This window comes from Artemia franciscana, chromosome 20, assembly GCF_032884065.1.
Source record: "Artemia franciscana chromosome 20, ASM3288406v1, whole genome shotgun sequence".
Classification (NCBI taxonomy): Eukaryota; Metazoa; Arthropoda; class Branchiopoda; order Anostraca; family Artemiidae; genus Artemia; species Artemia franciscana.
In genome coordinates this window covers 14,946,698-14,969,695 of record NC_088882.1, presented here as the reverse complement: position 1 = coordinate 14,969,695, position 22,998 = coordinate 14,946,698, and the positions used below count along the sequence as shown (strand labels likewise).

General features: G+C 35.8%; 1 protein-coding gene across 1 annotated transcript in view; it reads right to left on the bottom strand.

The window, feature by feature from the left end:
• The window catches only part of LOC136039788 (uncharacterized), a 65,141-nt gene that overhangs the window by 6,337 nt on the left and 35,806 nt on the right, over positions 1–22,998 (bottom strand). Inside the window, exons 6-8 of the mRNA XM_065723663.1 lie at positions 20,873–21,477; positions 7,410–7,574; positions 1,760–1,882 (exon numbers count right to left, since the gene is read on the bottom strand). Of these exons, the coding sequence (XP_065579735.1) occupies positions 1,760–1,882; positions 7,410–7,574; positions 20,873–21,477 (893 nt within the window). The remainder of the gene's footprint in view (positions 1–1,759; positions 1,883–7,409; positions 7,575–20,872; positions 21,478–22,998) is intronic.

Here is a 22,998-nt window from a genome sequence, read left to right as displayed (position 1 = left end):
TGGATTGATAGAGGTTTAAAACCCGTCCAAATGATACACCCTAAAGTATCTAACAACCCATTACTATAGTTTAGTTTCTGTTGTTGATTTCGACATTACTGGTGTATAAACTATTTCTATCACGTACATATCAATTTTATCTACAAACAGTATATGCTTGTTTTATAGGTTTATAATCTATTTTGGTTTTGACTCAGAAATTCCAGTTCAAGTTTATGATTTCTTCTCTCGCATAACACCTCAAGCTTACTGTTTGTCATGCTTACTTTAATATAAGGTTTATCCTAAAATCTCGAAAATTGAGAATCGTTTTGCAAAAAAAAAAAGCAATTTGAGAATTGAGAAAAGTACTATTTTCGCCATAAAAAAAAAGAAAAACACAAAAGACTCATAGAAAAAAAGCACTTCGATTCGAGAAAATTTTAACCAAAGCTTAATTTTTAATTACGTTTGGAGGTAAAGCTAATTGTAACTACTACTCCAAAGTTTCTGCTTTTCCAGAGAAAACACATGTAGATACCAGCTCTGCTAAGCGAACCTTACTTTTCAAAATGAAAAATAAAGTTTTTCAGCTCATGCTTTTCTACGTTTTTTCGTAATTACTTTTTTTAATCGTTTTTTTTAAAAATGAAATTAAACATGTTCCCATAGAACGTAGCATGTGGCTACATTTAAATGTAATTGTTCGTAATTATTTCTCTCAATCGAGCGTAAAATCACTCATCTATCCAGAGATTACACCGTGTTTCCACAAAACGTAGCATGTGGGTGCATTTAAATATAATTTGTTCGTAATAATTTTTCTGAATCGTAGTTTTTTTTTGAATCGAGCGTAAAATCACTCATCTATCCTGATATTGCACCATATTCCAACAGAACGTAGCATGTGTGTACATTTAGATATAATTTGTTCGTAATTATTTTTCTGAATCGAGTGTAAAATCATTCATCTATACTGAAATTGCACAATGTTTTCACAGAACGTAGTATGTTGGTACGTTTAAATATAATTTTTTCGTAATTCTTATTCTGAATCGTAATTATTTTTCTGGATGGAGCGTAGAATCACTCATCTATCCCGACTTTGCACCATGTTCCCAAAGAACGTAGCATTTGTGTACATTTAGATATAATTAGCTCGTAATTATTTTTCTGGAAGGAGCGTAAAATCACTCATCTATCCTGAAATTGCACCATGTTCTGAGAGAACGTAGCATATGGATACATTTAAATATTATTTTTCGTAATTATTTTTCTGAATTGAGCGTAAAATCGCTCATCTATCCTGAAATTGCACCATGTTTCCACAGAACGTAGCATATGGGTACATTTAAATATAATTTTTTCGTAATTATTTTTCTGAATCGTAAATATTTTTCTGAATCGAGCGTAAAATCGCTCATCTATCCTGAAATTGCACCATGTTCCCACAGAACGTAGCATATGGGTACATTTAAATATAATTTTTTCGTAATTATTTTTCTGAATCGTAAATATTTTTCTGCATCGAGCGTAAAATCGCTCATCTATCCTGAAATTGCACCATGTTCCCACAGAACGTAGCATATGGGTACATTTAAATATAATTTTTTCGTAATTATTTTTCTGAATCGTAAATATTTTTCTGAATCGAGCGTAAAATCGCTCATCTATCCTGAAATTGCACCATGTTCCCACAGAACGTAGCATATGGGTACATTTAAATATAATTTTTTCGTACATTTAAATATAATTTATTGTATACAAAAATCCAACTTACCTCTGGTAAGCTGTTTACAGCCGGCACTTTTAAGCTGACAATGCAGCATTCAGCAAGAAGTTTGAGAATAACTGAAGCTGGATCCGCATCATCTTGCTTCAGGGGAATTCCCTTCCTTTTAAACTAAAAACAAAATCAAAAAATAAATATTCAAAATATAGTTAAAATACACTTACATACTGTATTACATAAATTTAAAAATAGTCATGTAACAGTTATTAAAACTATGTAATTATATAAAGGTATGTTGCATAAAGTATGGCTAAAAACAGGTTAATATAGCTAAAATGATATAGTTGAAAAAATTAAATAAGAATTAAAAAACTAAAATATTGTCATTAAAATTATATAGGTGGTGGCTATCATCCGTTAGAGGAAGCTAGCCCTGCAGTATGTAAATAAGCGTTAATAATATCCTTTGAAGTTTTTCAATCCAAATTCTGAAAGTCAAATTTTACTGGTGAAATCTTGAACTAATATACAAAAAATCTAATATATATATTTTTTTAATCAGCCCAATACTGTCTTCAAAAAGACCAAAGTCTTAAAGTGATAAAACTCACCGCAAATAGGACTATTATTAGAACCGTTATTATAGTATATTATTATTATATACAGTATGATTGGACTATTATTAGAGTACAGTTGCAGACGTCTTAATGACCCATACTGTTTTGAACAACTTGATAAGTAACATACAATAGTTAGGCACAATAGACATGGCAAATTATCGAAACAGTAATTGATATGTACACTGCTCCCCGACGCAAAGTCTGAAGTCTCCTTGTCAACTTATCCTAAAAAAATACCCCAAATAGTTTCAATGAAAGACAGAAGAGTCGGGATACGGATAATGAGACAATTCAAATTATTTAACTAGAATTGGATAATTTTATTGTCTGTTCATTTTAGTTCCATTTATTTATCCAGAGAAATTTCACAACAAAGTAACCCAGAGAGCAGTTTCAAGGCAACTGCATGCCCAATATTAATTATCCTCACTTTTTAAGAGCCCAGTTGCGGAAGTCTTAAGAGCCTTTTCCCTTTAAAACATCCTTAACTTCAACTGAAGAAAATACCGTTAAATCAGATCAACCTCCTCTACATACGATGAAGATTTATAGAAACTGTCTTACTTGCAATCAATCTCTGGGGGGTCGTCTTGTTGCAACGATTTTGCACTGAGAAAGGGGCATTCTTTAATATATTGAGGAGGGAGGGGGTTCATCCCCTACGCTTCGAAAGGCCTCAGTTTAGGCACGCGTGACTGAATGATCCAATCTAGGGTCAATGTGCCAGCATGGTCAATTTGTGCCGGATTGTTGTCCTAGGCAGCCACTTTACATCTTTACTTTGAGGGATAATAAAATTAACCTAACTTTGATTGAATCTTACGTTAAGGGATAGGAAAATTTCAATGGAAGTTACCAAAAATCCTTCTACCAACAAAGTAATCCTTGCATCTTTATCAGGAGTGCAACTATCTAATATAGAACCTTGTAGTCTAATGGCTCGTTTCAATAGATGACGCTGTGAGAAAGATATATTTAATCTCTACATTTTCAAAGAAAAGCAAATTGTAGGAACCCATCTTCGCTGCTGTACAGTGGCACTAATAGACGAAAATTTTGTAAAGAGGGAGTGGCGAAATTCATTTTTGTAATCCAGGAGGGGGGGGGGGACAAAGTTTTGCTAATTGGTATTAACAAAACAGCTGTTTATGCAATTATGGCTTTTAACGGGCCTTCACGATTGATAGAGCCAATTCTGATATAAAAAGCACGAGATTCAAATTATGGTACTTGTGTATTATTCAGAACACACTCATTAAGTGAAGTTAGGTTCTTTCGTGAAGCAAACTACGATGCAAGTACATTTTATGAGAAAATCGGGTTTCATAGCCACAAAGACAAAACTTAAGTTAGTTTGCTATGCATATTGATAGAAGATAGAGTCTGAACATGGATTTTGAAATGAATATTTGGGATTTGCCAAAGACTGAAAAAGAGGTAATTATATTTTCCCAGGATAAGGGGTTGTTGCCCACAACAAAACAGTGCGTCAATGGACACAACATGATTTGTAGAGAGAATGTGGGGTTCCGTAAAGTGGCGTAATAAACGGCACCGAGGTACATCCCGCCATCATTTACAATCATACCTAGTAGAGTACATGTGGCGGGCGGCAGTAAAGGCAGAAAGAAGACCTCATTTTAACGCGATTCTTAACGACATTTCTGCGACATAATTCTAAGTTGTAATTTTACAATTTCCCTGATAAAATATTATATTTTCATTATATTTTGTTTTATTTCATTAGCTTTATCAAAATTTTGGGCTATATATTTGCACATTAGGGGGGGGGGAATTGGTGTGTATTATATCAAATGCCTAACCTACCTAACCTAATCACCTCTATATATAAAATATTTAATTAAAATGTACCTGCCTCGTAGTTTGTTTCACGAAAGAACCTGACTTCACTTATTGAGTGTGTTCTGAATAATACACAAGCTCCCAAATTATTTCTGGATCTGTAGGAGACATAACGCAAAAAATTCTACTAATTTTGTGACTCAAATAAGACAGAAGAAAGTGATCAATTGGTTAAGCGTATCTGTTTAATTAGGCGGGTGATAAGAATCGTTTTGGCAAAAAGTATTAAATGACGTCTTTTGAATTAAGGCAACTGATCTATGACGCTGGTTTGAAAAAGGGATGGGCCAACTGGAACAACAATTCATGGAGAATATACTTTCTACACGAGGAAAAATTTACCAACAGTCAAGAAAACAAAAATATTCTCTTTTGAATAGGCTTAATTCAATAAAATATGTTGCTGACAAAAAATATTTTTCCGGGTTTGAAAATTGCCCAATGATTTAAAGGCAAAATGACTATGTGTTTTGAAACGGTAAAATTCTGACGCCAAAAAAAATATGAATTGTTTAACTAAAGAATAATAAATCTTTGAATATATTGGCAAAAAAAGAAATTCCAACCAACATAATTTTTGATCTGTCAAAAATTGGCTTAATATATTAGCAGCAAGAAAAACTAACTTTATCCGTAATGAATGTTTTAGCACCAAATTCGGTACTTACATTCTGCATTGTTTTTGAAGTGAAATGTGAACTCTTGGTTGCTTTATGAAATCTGTTTTTTATTTTCGATCTTCTCAAATTTTGATCTCTATAGTTACTTAATCTTTTATAAGTAAACAACGTTTATGGAAATTATAATTTTTAATACCTGTAAAGCTAACCCAGGTTACTGAACAATGTTGGACCCATATTTAATGACCTAACCGTACAGGTTCTGCTCCATCAGTTGGTAGCTAAATAACTATGTGAATATTTTCTTTTTATTTATGCATGTTAAAATATAATATAAGATTAAAGGCTTTCCAGGCAGAGAACTAAACTATATCAAACCTGGATGACGACAGGAAAAAGCGATCGTTTTAAAGACTGCTTTTTGAAATAGCCTTTTAAACATTTTCGTATGCAGATAAAGAAAACTGTCTGAAATAAGTATTTTTAATATATAGACTAGACTAGACTAAACCACTGAATAATGTGACCCTCATAGTCAAAACGGACCAAATCACAATCTGGCAGCTGAATTACGGTATTTCATAATACCTTTGCCAATTAGCATGTTTTTGCCAATTAGAGATATTTTGCCAATTAGCATGTTTTTTCCGCTTTTTTGCTTAGCAATAAAATTCCTGTTTTAATCATTCTCGACACATCAGCCTTTTTTCTGAGAGGAAAATTTATTCTATGATCGGAATTATGTTATCGTTACTTTTTTTTCAGTATCATATACGGTTGAAGAAAAAACTAAGCTAATACAATTTTATTAACTGGACTAGAGTGTGTTGAAAATCTTTAACCGCGTTTTTGTCAGAAAGAAGTTAGACAATTTCACTCTCATTTCAAAAAATTCAAATGCCGTTAAATATGGCCAAACATTCACTGGCGCTCATCAGTAACAAAATACAAAAATTTTACAATTTTTTTCAAAAATATCAGAGCAAAATACTCCTAAATTTGTCTGTAACTATAAATTGCCCTTTTGTTTTCTTATGTTTTTTTTCTTACCACAGTTACATAAAATATGCAATATCAGCTGATCAGCTGAAAACTGATCCTGGAAAAGTATTGACAAAAAATGAGAAAAAAAATATAACTGAAAAATACCCAAGAAAACAAGGGCAATTTCCAGCCAGTGGAAAAACTCTAACGCATATTTTAAAAGACCATAGATACAAAAGACACCTCCTTAGTAACAAAATTTTGGATTTTTCGTCAATCTCCGGGTATACCTAGTATGGTCTTAGAACGTATTTATTGGAATAGTATTCTAACCCATTTTCGCTTCTTTTATTTTAATTACTGGGTTAGAAGTCTTTAGTATATCTATGTACTTTTGGCACTTTTCCAAAGAGCCCAAACTCAGGACAGAAAACCAAAGATTATCCAAAATCCAAAAGATTGGCAACCGTGGACTGGGCAAATTCCCATAGCTTCGCTCTATAAGATTTTAATTTGGCGACCGGATTTTTCAAAATTTATTTAGCGAAAAGCAAACAAAGATGAAGGAATATTTAGCCAGGAGAATTTTAGAGTAATCATAAATTCTCACTATGAAGACGGTAAAGTAGCTATAGTCAGCTTAAGACCAGCTACTCGTACATAACAGTATACGGACTAATTTACCCGACTACTATTTAGTAATATGATTATAATGTAGCAAGCTTTATGTGGATAAGCACTTGCCAACCTCCCCGTGGCATCTGGTGCTGAATCATTCATCCCAATGTTAGAGGGAACACGGAAGCGATGCCTTGAGATAGATCTAGATTAGCAGAAGAAGTTTTGCAAGATATATAGTCGTAGCTCCTCCAAGGTAATGATTGAGAGGCGTCGTTCCACATAATACGTTAGCCATCAGGGAAAAAACTAATTTTAAGTAAACGATAGAGGATTGGGAGAAGATTGGGATGAAGGTAAAGGTTTAGATGAAGGTTAAAGGTTTGAAGGTTCATATATGGCAAGCAAAGAAGATAACAGTAGAATTTTTGGAAATATGTTGTCAGGTGAAAGAGACTAGGAGAGAATCAATTGTTTTCAAGATGGGTTTATAAAGTGAGGTTTTAAGCATTGAATTAAGAGCTGATTTTTTACCTCTGGAACCAAGCACAAAAAGTTTTAGGACAAAAAAGAAGCTATTGTTAATGCCTACTGTTTGGGTGTATGAATGAAAGTGTTTCATTAAATCCTTGAGCGTCAAACATTGAAGAATGTAAGAGACAGCATCTTTGGACGTGGTAAATAGATGAAGAGTGGCTGATAGTGGCATATGGTGGCTATTAGAAGTATATGTTACGATACTATAAGGAGGCTGGTGAGGTTTCTAAGGGTGGGTATGAAATGTGTTGAAAATCTTAGGGTGTTGTTGGATAGTTTTAATATTGCCGAGCAGTTTATTTGTTATAGTTTTTTGTTTTCTGCCAGGGGCTGGCGACTTTTTCTGCCATAAATATCATGCCATATTGATAATATCTTCCAACTATTGCAAGATTAGCTTTCACTAGCGCTTAGTTTGAACGAAACGAAAAGTAATAATAAAAAAATATTACTTACAGCTAAATAGAGTTCATGAAGAAAACAAATAAATGCAACCCATCTCGGAGAAGGGTTTGACACTCCTGGTGGTCCAACTGGGCTACGCAAAAGTCTATCTCTATCACGATACCATTCTTGACAGGCGTTCATTAAACTCTCATAGAATGTTTCACCTGTTTCTTTCTGAAATAAGATATATATAGTATTATCAAAATTGATTGTATCATAATAATGACAGTTTTAAGGATTGGTTGTCACAATTTTAAGCCACTGAACTAACTTAAACCTCATAAACCTTAGTGTGAGCTACCAAACAAGTGAGAAAATCATGCATGTTCAAAAATCTAAAAATCTTGCTCTTTTAAAAATATTTTTGGTTTCAGCCGAGCAGGAATAGAAAGAAAAACACAAGGAGTAGTGCTATCGCATAAAGCCCCATTCACACATTTTTCAGTGTGATACTGGTTTAATACTTTTTACCATTAGCAATGATATTGTTGTGTGCTTTTTTTTTCTTCTTTTTTTATTGCCTATCATGTCGATTATGATATTATTGGTCTAGTTTGAACTATTAATATGGTTCAATTATGAAATTGATATTGTATATGTTCGTTATGATAGTGTTGTGTTAGTTTCTTTTCCACTACTCCACAGTGTGGAGTGTCAGTTCAAGCTATAATGATACATCTCTGTGTCAATTGTGATAAATTCCAGAAGTCAAATTTAGAAACTTATTGATATAACGTTAATTTCTCTCTCTTGTTTTTGTCTGAAATCTAACCCTGGCTGGTTAGATTCAAAGCTAAGACAGGAGACAGTGTGATTGTTTGACGTCATGAGCTGCCCTGAAGGTGAAATTTCCCCGAATTACCGGAAGTGGACAATATTGCCAATTTATTAGCCAGCCTTAAAGACGTTATAAGGAAAAAAAAAAAAAATAGCTGGAGGAAAAATGAACACTACTCAAATCTGTGACCGTCTACAATTCCTGTGTCACTCAATCAGTGAAGAAAATGCTAGTTTGCTAAGGAGAGAAAATGAATACTTGAAAAGAATAGATTCCCTATAAATGGAAATAACCAAGAAATCTCAAACTCCTCTGACTGTCCCCCCTAACAACCCAATGAAATCTTATTCTATTACTATCAAAGGCAGCGAAACTTATTGCCTTATTTTAGAGCCCACTGAAAAAGCCCATAATGCTGAAAATACGGCTTGGACCAAATCACAACAAGGAGTGAACTGTGTAATGCACAACATCACTAAAGTCATTAGAGAGGATTAGAAAAAACGAAAAACAAAATTATGCTAAGAATGTTTCATCAGGCCAAAACGGTAAAATAATCATGGAAATGGATTCCTGGCGAGACCTTAAAACTGCAATGTCGATCTTCTCCAGCAAATCCGGGACCACAAGATATACTTCTAAAGAACTAAAAAAAAATACCAAGAATGATTCTACGCAATCTTCCTGATCTTGGTGTCAACGATTACGTTAAGAATATTATACAATCAAACCGAGCAATTTCATATCTAATCGAAAATAGTGAAACGTTAAATATACTTATCGTTTTTAAGAAAAGGCAGTCTCACAGTGTAATATTGGAAATTAGTCCAAAGGTTCGGTCTCAAATTTTAAATCAACGTGGTATCAAAATAGGCTTTTTGATGACCTCTGTGAAAACTATATTGACTGGCTGCACAAAGTGTTGTATGTATGTTCATATAACATCCAGGTGTACGGAATCTCAAATTTGTTCCTGGTGTATGGGAATCCATATTTATGAAAATTGCCCCTAGCCTTATTCCAGCCGTCCATCTTGTTATAAAAAGAATATTAAATGCAAGCCGCAAACCTTCTTTAAAATTTCTAAATACCCTGTCGCCCGTCGAATTAAAGAGAAGTTATCTAAAAATATACTCTTCTCTTAAGTTATGGCTAATATTCATTCTCCAACTCTTTAAAACGCCTGCAAATTAACCTCCAACAGTCTTTCACGGCATCTTCACAGCTACAGAAATCTGTAATAGGATTAAATCCAGATATTGTTTTACTTCAAAAGCCGTATATTGGCAAGTTTGAAAAAAATTCTGGTGCCACGGATCAGTTTAGGGCTTTCTCTAAGTTTGTCGAAGGAAAGAAATTCTAGAGTGCATCAGTACTTGTAAAAAAGTCACTAAGAAGTGATTTACATTACGAACAGTCAACGAATGAATGTTTTATGGTCTCAGTCTATTTAATAAATCGGCTTAAATTTTACCGGCTGAAAATAGCTTCAGTTTATTTCCCCCCTTCTCAAACTTCTTTAAATAATCAGCTGTCTATTATAGACTGCTTAAAATTTTACCCAAATTGCGTCATTAATGGTGCCTCTAATGCAAAGAGCCCACTTTGGTCATCTAACGCTACTACTGACGCAAAAGGTAAAGAGCTGGAGGACTTCATCTCAAGTATCTCTTCAATAGCATTAAATGGTGTAGATTCATCCACTTATGATATATCGTACTCCAGTCCTGATGCGACTCTAAGAAGTATAAGGCTAATCAGATATCTGGAAAATTGGCATACGGTTGAGGATTACCCTTCCCTATCAGATCATAGTTATATTACGTTTAAGTTGTCGTTTAGTCCTAGTGAATATGTCCCAATCGCTGATTCTATATTTAATTTTAACAAAACCAACTGGAGTACTTTCAGTGCTATTTTGTTTGATAAAAAAAGGATAAAGATCCTCCAGAGCCGTTGCTTGCGCATAGGGTGTCGAATCGACGTTTCATTTGCAGGGTCTTTTTCAGGGACAAGTAGCAAGCTAGTCACCCAACCTTGCTGCGGCGAGGATCGACCCCTGCGCCCCATCTTGCTAAACAGAGCATCAATCCACTGTGGTACAGCAGGTTATTTGTTGGATGGCGTTGATGATACTTACACTATGATCCTGTCATCTCAGCCAGAGATAGACCAACCTATAAACTGTTAGACAAATTTAATCCTTAAAACTACGTCTTAATCTACCCCTGTTTAATCTGCTAATGCCAAGAGGGATGTCAGGTAGTGGACTTAGGAGCTAAGTCTTTTTAGAAGAGAATACCACCACCTTCAACGATTAAGCGGACAGAATCTGTCGAATGGCAATGTAAATAAATGCAAAAGTTCTAAAGAAAAAATACAAATCTGGAATCCTAAAAGCCAAATCAGAGGACTGAAATTTTTTTTTATCAACCAAACAAAGCTCTGATCCCTGGCACACAGTACGTAAAATATAAGTGCAGTAACGGTGCTGAACGGCCGACCCATGTTAAGAAAGATGACGGAACATACACTACCTCAGTGAGTGAAGCAGGAGAATAACTTTTGTCTAACTGGTTTCCTTGTGACGATAAATCCTGTGACAGGGATTATCATCGTAATCTTAGACTAGACGTTTCAATCATATCAAATAGTAGTGAAAACAGTGTAAATTAAGTTAATGTGGACGAACTACAAGAAACTATAAGTAATACAAGCTCAATGAAATCAGCTGGCTCGGAGGAGATAATAAATTTAGTTTAAAAAAAAAAATATCAATCTATTATCACCTATTATGTTGGAAATTATTAATGCTTGTCTGAAGCTGCCATATTTCCCCAAAGAATAGAAAGTTGCAAATATTCTTGTGATTATTAAAAAAAAAATAAAAAATGGTTCTGGTTCTTCCTATAGACATATTAACTTGTTGTTTAATGTTGGAAAAAATTTTGAACGATTAATTTCGAATAAAATTGATTCTTTAAGTTACACTAACGATTGGATCTCTGATTCACAATATGGCTTTGTAAAGAATAAATCAACAATAAATACTTTAGATAATATATTATCGACTGCGGAAAATAATAAAAAGCAAAAATGGTACACGTTATGCTTCTTAGTTACCTAAGTGATAGATTTGTCTGTTTTGAAAATGTCACTTCCCTCAAATTAGAAAATTCATGCCCACAAAGTTGCTTATTGTCTCCATTCCTTTGGTCTATAAACATAAATGATTTAATCGAGTTAAATATTGATATTAATTGCAAAGTTTAAGCTCACGCAGACGTTGTGTGCGTTGTTTGGATTCGATTGGATTCGAAGGTTTTAGGTATGGAGAGACAATAAATGATAGGTGCAATAAATTGTGGTTTTTGGTAGCAGGCTGGGGGCTAACAAAAACAGGACATCCTTGATAAAGGCGGGGTTATCAGAAAAGACTTCAAGGAGTGGAATTTGGCGAACACGGTAAACAAGGAAAGTTCTGAACAGAGTAGAACGGAGGAGGGATGGGTTGGCCTTGGCACTGAAGGAGGTGGCTTGATACTGCAATGAGTTGTTACTAGTGTATAATGAGTAGTTGATATTAATTGCAAAGTTCAATCTTACGCAGACGATGTGTGCGTTGTTATCCGAAGGTTTCAAGTATGGAAAGACTGTTAACAAAGGTCTTCGAAAGATAATAAGAAGCTCACCTGTGATATGAATAAAACAGAAGCTATATTATCTAACTCCAAACATAAATCTCCTCCTGTTAAGCTATGCTTCGGTGTTAAGCTACGCTCCTAGGGGCTATTTTAGATAGAAATTACTATGGTCTCCTCATATTACTTAGAAAATGAATTCAGCTTAACAATGTTCCAGCCGCCTTCTTAGTGTTGCCAAATCAACTTGGCTTCTAAAACCGTCTGCCCTAAGACTGCTGTATAAAAATGTTATTGAAAGCACTATTCTGTATTCTGCTGTTATATGGATCAGTTCCATCAGGAAAACACATATAAGAAAAGCCCTACTTTCAGCTCAAATGCTTTCCTTGATTTTTTTGAACTGCTTCAAGTGAGGTCATATCCGCTATTTCTGGTGTGCTTCTAATTGATCATCGGGCTATTGGAATATCCTTGTTACGCTATATTGATAAAAATCGTCCTAATGTTTGGCCAAATCCCTCCTCCTGTATATTCATTATTTCGCCACTCTGCTGATCACAATACCTTTACTAATGAACTATTTTTTTGGTCACCTAAAAAGGGCACTAGAACTCCTCATTTCCGTGCTGGTTCAATTCTTGGTTCAATTTCTTGGTTCAAGAAATCTGATATCATTAGACTTTATACCCTAAGATGTTGCATGAGTAGACAATATTAAGTCTGAGAAACAAAAAAAAATGTTTATGTGGTAACAAAATCGAAATTGAGACATGTGTCGCTAATCACGTAGAACACGCCAAATCCCTCCTCCTGTATATTCATTATTTCGCTACTCTGCAGATCACAGTACCTTTAATGATGAACTAGCTGCTTAATTTTTGGGCACAGATATTATAATAGATAAGAATACCTCCCCCTCCATAATTGTCCCCCGAACCACTCTGACAAATGCAATATATCATAATTGGTATAATAGGTTTGAGAATTCCATCAGTAGCTGGACGATGAAGTTTTTTCATAATAAGGATGATATTTTGTCTCTTAAAAATTTTAACCTGTCTCCTTACTTGACCCAATTTATAACTGGACACAACCAACTAAATTACTTCCTACACAGAACTGGAAAAAGTGACACTCCACCCTGTTCGTGTGGCGGTGTTGAAAATTGTTCACGTCCTCTTTGAATGTAATAATTATTCTTTTCCTCGCTCGCTTTTGATAAACTGTTTAAATGAGTAGTTAATTTTCTTTCCTTTCGATTTGTATTTGCTGAATGTTTGTAAATTTACTCGTTCTCTAGTGATTCAATTTCTTATTGATACGGTTCGATTTGATCAATATTCATAGTTGTTTTCTGAAGTGATTATTTAGTGCCTAGTTCGTAGTCCTTTTTATGGCACTTGGTATTAACCAAGTGACATATAGCAATCGCAAATTCTGTCGGTCTGTCTGTCGGTCCCGGTTTTGCTACTTTAGGCACTTCCAGGTAAGCTAGGACGATGAAATTTGGCAAGCGTATCAGGGACCGGACCAGATTAAATTAGAAATAGTCGTTTTCCCGATTTGACCATCTAGGGGGGAGTGGGGGACCGGTTAATTCGGAAAAAATAGAAAAAATGAAGTATTTTTAACTTATGAGCGGGAGATGGGATCTTAATGAAATTTGACGTTTAGAATGGTATTGTGCCTCAGAGCTCTTATTTTAAATCCTGACCGGATCTGATGACATTGGGGGGAGTTGGAGGGGGGGGAACCTAAAATCTTGGAAAACACTTAGAGTGGAGGGATCGGGATGAAACTTGATGGGAAAAATAAGCACAAGTCCCAGATACATGATTGACATAATCGGCATGGATCCGCTCTCTTTGGGGTAGTTGGGGGGGGGGTGGTTATTCCTGAAAAATTAGAAAAAATGAGGTATTTTAACTTACGAACGGGTGATCGGATCTCAATGAAATTTGATATTTAGAAGGATATCGTGGCTCAGAGCTCTTATTTAAAACCCGACCGGGTCTGGTGACAGTGGGGGGGGAGTTGGGAGGGGGAAACCTAAAACTTGGAAAACACTTAGAGTGGAGAGATCGGGATGAAACTTGGTGGGAAAAATAATCACGAGTCCTAGATACATGATTGACATAACCGGAACGGATCCGATCTCTTTGGGGTAGTTGGGGGAGGGGTTAATTCTGAAAAATTAGAAAAAAAATTAGGTATTTTTAACTTACGAGCGGGTGATCGGATCTCAATGAAATTTGATATTTAGAAGGATATCGTGTCTCACAGCTCTTATTTTAAATCCTGACCGGATCTGGTGACATTGGGGGAAGTTTGGGGTGGGGGAGCCTAAAATCATGGAAAACGCTTAGATTGGAGGGATTGGGATGAAACTTGGTGGTAAAAATAAGCAAAAGTCTTACATACGTGATTTACATAATTGGAACGGATCTACTCTATTGGGGGGGGGGGGGGGTTAATTCTGAAAAATAGGAAAAAATGACGTATTTTTAACTTACGAAGGAGTGATCGGATCTTCATGAAACTTCATATTTAGAAGGACCTCGTAACTCAGATCTCTTATTTTAAATCTCAACCGGATCCAGTGCAATTGGAGGGGGGCAGTTGGGGGGACCGGAAACCTTAGAAAATACTTAAAGCGGTGAGATCAGGATGAAACTGGATGGGAAGAATAGAAACCTGTCTAAGATACGTGACTGACATAATCGGGCCGGATCTGCTCTCTTTAGTGTAATTGGGGGGGGGGGGTCATTTTGAAAATTGAGGTATTTGTAACTTACGAAAGGGTGACCAGATCTTAATGAAATTTGATGTTTAGAAGGATCTTGTGCTTTAAAGTTCTAATTTTAAATTCCGACCAGATCCTGTGACATTGGGGGGAGTTGGAGGGGGAAACCAGAATTTTTGGAAAATGTGAAAATTGTGGTATTTTTATCTTACGAATAGATGATCGGATCTTAATGAAATTTGATTTTTAGAAGGAATTCATGTCTCAGAGCTCTTATTTCAAATCCCGACCAGATCTTTTGACATTGGGGGGAGTTAGAGGGGGAAATCTTGGAAAAACACTTGGAGTGGAGGAATGGGGATGAAGCTTGTTGGATAGAATAAACAAATGTCCTTGATACGTGATTGACAGAATCGTACTGAATTCGCTCTCTTTGAGGGAGTTGGGGGGAGGGGTTCAGTGATTTGGCGAGTTTGGTGCTTCTGGACGTGTTAGGACGATGAAAATTGGTAGGCGTGTCAGGAAGCTGCACTGTTTGACTTGATAAAGTCGTTTTCCCAGGTTCGACCATCTGGGGGGCTAAAGGGAGAGGAAAAATTAGAAAAAATTAGGTATTTATAACTTACGAGTGGGTGATCGGATCTTAGTGAAATTTGATATTTAGAAGGATATCGTGGATCAGTGCTCTTATTTAAAACCCAACCGGATCTGGTGACAGTGGGGGAGAGTTGGGAGGGGGAAACCTAAAACTTGGAAAACACTTGAGTGGAGGGATCGGGATGAAACTTGGTGGGAAAAATAATCACGAGTCCTAGATAAATGATTGACCTAACCGGAACGGATCCGCTCGCTTTGGGGTAGTTGGGGAAGGGGTAAATTCTGAAAAATTAGAAAAAAATGAGGTATTTTTAACTTACGAACGGGTAGTCGGATCTCAATGAAATTTGATATTTAGAAAGATATCGTGTCTCACAGCTCTTATTTAAATCCTGACCGGATCTGGTGACATTGGGGGAAGTTTGGGGTGGGGGAGCCTAAAATCATGGAAAACGCTTAGATTGGAGGGATCGGGATGAAACTTGGTGGTAAAAATAATCAAAAGTCTTACATACGTGATTTACATAATTGGAACGGATCCGCTCTATTGGGGGGGGGGGGGTTAATTCTGAAAAATAAGAAAAAATGACGTATTTTTAACTTACGAAGGAGTGATCGGATCTTCATGAAACTTCATATCTAGAAGGACCTCGTAACTCAGATGTCTTATTTTAAATCTCAACCGGATCAAGTGTAATAGGAGGGGGGCAGTTGGGGGGACCGGAAACCTTAGAAAATACTTAAAGCAGTGAGATCAGGATGAAACTGGATGGGAAGAATAGAAACCTGTCTAAGATACGTGACTGACATAACCGGACCGGATCTGCTCTCTTCGGTGGAATTGGGGGGGGGGGGGGTCATTTTGAAAATTGAGGTATTTGTAACTTACGAAAGGGTGACCAGATCTTAATGAAATTTGATATTTAGAAGGATCTTGTGCTTTAAAGTTCTAATTTTAAATTCCGACCAGATCCTGTGACATTGGGGGGAGTTGGAGGGGGAAACCGGAATTTTTGGAAAACGTTGGGGTATTTTTATCTTACGAATAGATGATCGGATCTTAATGAAATTTGATTTTTAGAAGGAATTCATGTCTCAGAGCTCTTATTTCAAATCCCGACCAGATCGTTTGACATTGGGGGGAGTTGGAGGGGGAAATCTTGGAAAAACACTTGGAGTGGAGGAATTGGGATGAAGCTTGGTGGATAGAATAAACAAATGTCCTTGATACGTGATTGACAGAATCGTACTGGATTCTCTCTCTTTGGGGGAGTTGGGGGGAGGGGTTCAGTGATTTGGCGAGTTTGGTGCTTCTGGACGTGCTAGGACGATGAAAATTGGTAGGCGTGTCAGGGAGCTGCACAATTTGACTTGATAAAGTTGTTTTCCCAGATTCGACCATCTGGGGGGCTAAAGGGAGAGGAAAAATTAGAAAAAATTAGGTATTTATAACTTACGAGTGGGTGATCGGATCTTAATGAATTTTGATATTTAGAAGGACATCGTGGCTCAGAGCTCTTATTTTAAATCCTGACCGGCATTAAGCCTCTTATTTTCCTTTTTAAATCAATCTATTGATTCATAGAATTTTGTTAGAGCTCATACCATATGATCTCTTGGCTCTTAGCTCTTCTCGCCTCGTCACAAGTGCCATATGAGCTCTTAACTCTTATTTCATTATTTTTTTTTCTGGTTTGTAAACTTACTCGTTCTCTAGTGATTCAATTTCTTATTGATTAAATAAAAAAACAAGTTTTTTTTAAACTGAAAGTAAGGAGCGACATTAAAACTTAAAACGAACAGAAATTACCCCGTATATGAAAGGGGCTGTTCCCTCTTCAACGCCTTGCTCTTTGCGCTAAAGTTTGATTCTTTCTCTCAACTCTACTTTTTAAAAAAGTAAAACCTTTAGCGTAAAGAGCAGGGCGTTGAAGAGGGAACAGCCCCTTTCATATACGGGGTAATTTCTGTTCGTTTTAAGTTTTAATGTCGCTCCTTACTTTCAGTTAAAAAAAAAACTTGTTTTTTTTTTATTTAATTTCTGAATGTTTTTTTTAGTTAATCCATGTTTTGATTTTGGCTCTCCGCAGATGAATAATTAAAGCGAAATTTGCATATTTGTTTATTTGGCTAAATGGCAATCCCATAATTTGATCGAATGATTTTGAGAAAAAAGGAGGGGGAAGAGAATCAGTTGCCCTCCAATTTTTGGGTACTTAAAAAGGCAACTAGAACGTTTAGTTTTTTACGAACGTTTTCATTAGTAAAACATATACGTAACTTATGAATTAGCTTCCATAACAAACTTCTATATTCGTATGTTTTTATTACGTATATGAGAGGGTTCGCCCACTCGTCAATACCTCGCTCTTTACACTATAGCTTAAATTTTGTCCCCTGAATCACAAAGGCCGTAGAATAAATAGTTGAAACTACTAAAAATACTGTAGCATAAAGAGTGAGGTATTAGGAGGAGGTGAACCCCTTATATGCGTAATATTTTCTGTTCGTTTTAAGTTTTAATGCTACTCCTTACTTCCAGTTGAAATTTTTTTTCATATTTTTTTCAAATAATACTAGAAAAATATTTTTAAATAATTTCCCCCATGACAAATTTCTCCGTGGAAAGTTTTCCCCACATAACCCCCTCTTCTCAACTCCCCCTCCCAACCAAAAAATCTCCCTGAAAACGTCTGTACACTTCCCAATAACCATTACTATATGCAAACACTGGTCAAAATTTGGAACTTGCAGCCCCTCCCACGGGGACTGTGGGGGAGTAAGTCGTCCCCAAAGACATATTTATAAGTTTTTTCGACTGTGCTGAATAAAATGGATATCTCAGAATTTTGAGAAAAAATGAGCGTGGGAGGGGGCCTAGGTGCCCTCCAATTTTTTGGTCACTTAAAAAGGGCACTAGAACTTTTCATTTCCGTTCGAATGAGCCCTCTCGCAAAATTCTAGGACCACTGGGTTGATACGATCACCCCTGGGAAAAAGAAAAAGAAAACAAAAAACAACAACAAACAAACAAACAAATAAACACGCATCCTTGATTTATTTTCTGGCAAAAAATACAAAATTCCACATTTTTGTAGATAGGAGCTTGAAACTTGTACAGTAAGGTTCTCTGATACGCTGAATCATGGGTAAATTAAACTTAATGAAACTTATATATTTAAAATCAGCATTAAAATGCGATTCTTTTGATGTAACTATTGGTATCAAAATTCCATTTTTTAGAGTTTTGGTTACTATTGAGCCGGGTCGCTCCTTACTACAGTTCGTTACCACGAACTGTTTAATACGGTTTGATTTGATCAATATTCATAGTTGTTTTCTAAAGTGATTATTTAGTACAGTTCGTAGTCCTTTTTCGCTTATTTTTCTTTCTGGTTTTTGTTGTGTTTGTTTCTCTCTATTTAGTGTCATTTTACAGTCTTTGTAGTTGTAGATGTGAAATACCGGGTTTCCGGTTCAGTCACTAATAAATTATCTATCCATCTATATCCACAGCGTCATTATCTAAATTCATTCGTGAGTTTCAAATAAAAAAATAAGTAAATAAAAATGCGCTTAGCAAGACATGAATTCCTCACCATCATCGTTTTGGACCAATCAGGCCTGTTTACAAAAAAGGAATTAAATTCTGATTGGCATGTAATGCTTATGCTAAGATCGTGATGCTTATCTAAACAGACATGTGAATTCTGCTTAATAGGTTGGTTTTGTTTTCTCCTTGGAAGTTCAGGAAGCACTAATCTTCTCGCGAGATGATGTTACTATGACTAATGACAAAAGGACATGAATAAAAACCGGCGACTTTTAAAACGTAATCTAACATAACCCAGAAAATCGTAGGAATCTTGAAATATGGAGGGGTGGTATAAAAAATAACCTGAAGATTTCTAACAATGGTAGCGCAGTAGATTGCTGTTTGGCTTGGCAATTCATGGACTGGGGTTCGATTCCCGCTACCAAATGATTTGACAACAGGCTTGCTACTCATATTTATTGAAAAATACCCAGCAACTGAAACCTCGACAATACCCTGTCGTGGCTATCAACACCCATGTGCCATCAATGGCTCAGAGGATCTTTATCTGTGTTTAAAGATTTCTTCTTAATCAACATTCCTTTTCCTAATAGCTATAGGGAGATCAATTTCTGAAAATAACACGCATTTTTTCTTTGGTATGTATATTCCCCTACTGTTCCGATTACTTTTGGCTCAGTTTTCCAGACATAAATATGTATGTGAAATTCCGTTTTTGTTTACTTTGGTGGTCTATAATGAAAAAGAGACGTAAACTTAGCGAATGAAAAGAGGTTTCAATAGCGAAGGAACGTTTATGGATCTTTAGATACAAGACCATATCCAGGAGGGGGTAGGGGTAGCAGGTTTGTCCCACCCCTTCTAAAAAAAAATGTCCGACTTGTGAAAACGCACCAAAATGCATATAAACAAGTTTTTTTATATATGCATATAAACAATTTTTTTGTAAAACTCCGCCACGAAAATCTTGGATACGCCCTTAATTAGGTGCGAAGGTTGTTGCACAAAAAACTTTAAACGTGGAAGGAAAAACGGCTCAAACATATAAAGTATACATTTTGAAAATATTTAGGTACTATATCCTTTCTGATATATCCTTCTGATTCTATATCCTTCGGTACTATATCCTTCTATATCCCATTTGCAAATTTTAGATGTTTTGGATGACACATCATAAAGATAGCCCAGACAAATAGCTTTAGTCCAAATTACTTTTGGTTACCAGGATTTGTTAATGACTCGACGAGTAGCTTTCGAGCTAAAACTTTTCAAAAATTATTTCTTTGTAAAATTTGAAAATACACCCAATTTGTATTTTGTTTTACATAAGATTGTCAAACCGATCGAAATCTAGGATGTTAACAGAAAATACTTTAAATAGTCTTCCTTTTCTCCTTCTGTCTTTTTTTTCTATGGTGTATGTTTATTTATTTGTTTGTGCTGTTGCATACGTGATTCCTTTTTTCATTATAAAAACTGATCCAAGACACAGGAATTAAGAATATTTTACAACAATCTTAGCATTAGGCCTACCCATCAGGGTCGTTCCAAAACGAAACAGAGTTTCGATTTTGTACCAAATGGCAGATCCTAAAAATGATAATTTGAAACCCACAAGAATCTTAATGGAAAGAGCTTGTACCCTGGTTGTATCCTTACCAGGTTAGCACCCAAATCGATTTGGGATATTCCCGGACCATTGAATATATAAAATCTCAGCCGAAACTATCTTAAGCGATCTTCTTGCATTTCTTCTTTATGGGAAGAAGAGGCTTAAAAAACGCTTATAAAAAAACAGAAAAAAGTCTTGGTAACGCTTGAATATGCCAGTACTATTTTTAGTACAAATTAATGGACCAGCAACAGAATTCAATTTAAGGGTGCTGAATTTCTGGGCTCTTCTTGTTCAAATAACTGAATTTTTTTTTACTAATGCCCCCACAAAACAATCCTGCATGGCCTACGAGTCCATTGTAGACCACAAATAACCAGATTATAAGAAAGCTTCAGGATCCTTTCTTTATTGACAGAACACAGCTTGCATATCAATATACGGACCTTGGAAGATAGAAGACCATTGGAATACCCATATACCCAATGAGAAACGAACAAAAATATGTTTTTAAGTGAAGTATTAACAAATGTTTTACTTACTTCGATGATAGCAATACAAAGTCGGGCAGCAACATTAGCCAGTTTAGGGCTTTCTACAAGCTTGGTAAAAAGATGGCGAACTCCATCCATAATGGTTCTGGCACTAGCTCTCGATGGGTTTTCAAACACTTTCTTCAAACAAGCGAGTGCTTCAGGACTCATAGCTCCCAAATCGGGAAACTCTATCTCTTTATCTTTTCTATTAGCCAGATCAGAGCCACAGCCAACACTTTTAGACCGTTTTAAGGAAGGCACTGGTTGTGTAGTAGCAACAGGCTGCATTAGGGGTGGTGGAGGTATAGATGTATCTATTACTGATTGATTACTATACAAATTTAAAGACGTCTTGCTCTTCATCATTCTTGGTGGCACTTGGCGGTAGTTGATGTTCTCCATTGGCTGGAAGTGGACACGCGGGGCGGTGAGAATAGGCATAGGCACAACGTAAGGCACCATTTGGTTCTTATAAAAGTGTGTAGAAGTGTTGCTGCGCACTAAAATAGATCCTTTGTCTATATTTGCACCTGACTTAGAGCGTTGAGCACCTCCATTATGGGAAAAATCTGCTTCGTTCGGCATGTTGTCTGTGTCGCTCGTTCGCATACCTGAAAGGACGTTGTTTTAAAAGAAAATGGATTTGGTTCGCATATCATAGTAAAACTGTGACGCATGCCTTGGGAATATGAAATCGAATGGAGTACCAATGGAACTCAATCTACCATACATATCATAGTCATGGAATTGAACCTATCATGTACAAGCATACCATAACCAAGAAATTCATGGAACAAATGTTTTGACGAAAGAATGTGTTTTGGCCTTAGTCTATCATGCGTAAATTGAGCGTCTCGTAAATAGCTGTACTGCAGCACAGAAGGCAGACATATGAAGCAAGAGACCATCGACCCCATTTTTAAGCTTTCATTGTTTCATCTCTGAATGCATTTCGAATGATGGTATAACTGTCTAATAAGGTCCTTTAGAGAAGAAGCTAAAGTGATCTCGGGAATGGCTTTTGCATTTATTCTGAGTAAAAATATAGAAAATAAAAATATATAAAAAGTACAGTTTTTCAATCTGTGGAATAAATGTGGTACTTATTCTATACTTGCTTATGTATATTACTTATATTTTATTTTTATTTATTTATTATTGGGAAAAAACCATTATGAAACATATGCCTCCCATGGCATATGCAACCACAGTCATAGCTGAGGAGTCAGGCAATGCCACGGTTCCGTTTCCCAAACCGCCCTTGGGCACATGTCAGGAGGGGTCTTCAGTGGAATGATATCTTTCAGCCATAAGCGCTCATATGTCTTGTTACATTTTTTAAACACCTGTAGTATATATATATATATATATATATATATATATATATATATATATATATATATATATATATATATATATATATATATAGTAATTGGTAAATTTACTACAAATCTTGTAATAAGTTAATTATTAGTCTACTGAACTGACAGGGTTTGTATCTTTTTGTAAGAGATCCCTTCTCATATTCTTTCACATACATAAGACAGAACAAAAGCAGCCATTGCGGTTGAACACTCAATGTAGACTGCCTGAGATGTTTTCACGAATCCGTGGGTGTCTGTCAATCATAAAAGAATATATCCCCAAATTACCGGCAGAGGGAGACCTTGGGCAGCGTCATTTTGAATTTATAAATGGCTGAATCGCTGTCGACTGAATTTTTCGCTCAGCACTTCTGGAAGAGACAAGTGACTAGACAAGGCTTTTTGCAAAAATGGAGCTCTAGTGGTTCAATTCACCTCTTTGTGTCTATAGAATCCAAACAAAGAGTACGGGTAACCTACAGAGTGGGACCTGGTGCTAGTGTCGACAAAATACCCTCGATGCCATCTAGCATTTGGCAACCCTTGACATATTTTCAGTGTAATAATAAGAATAATTAATTCAATTTGTGTAGTTGGTAAAATTAGTGTAGTGACAAGTGTCTGATCTCAGTTCCAGACATAAAAACGACTGCAAAGCTTGAATAAAGGCCAAATGTCGCCAAAAGCTAGATGGCGCTTTTGTTTTTTTGTCGATACTAGAGCCAGTTTCCACTCTTATAAGTTACCCATACTCTTTGGTCCAAATGC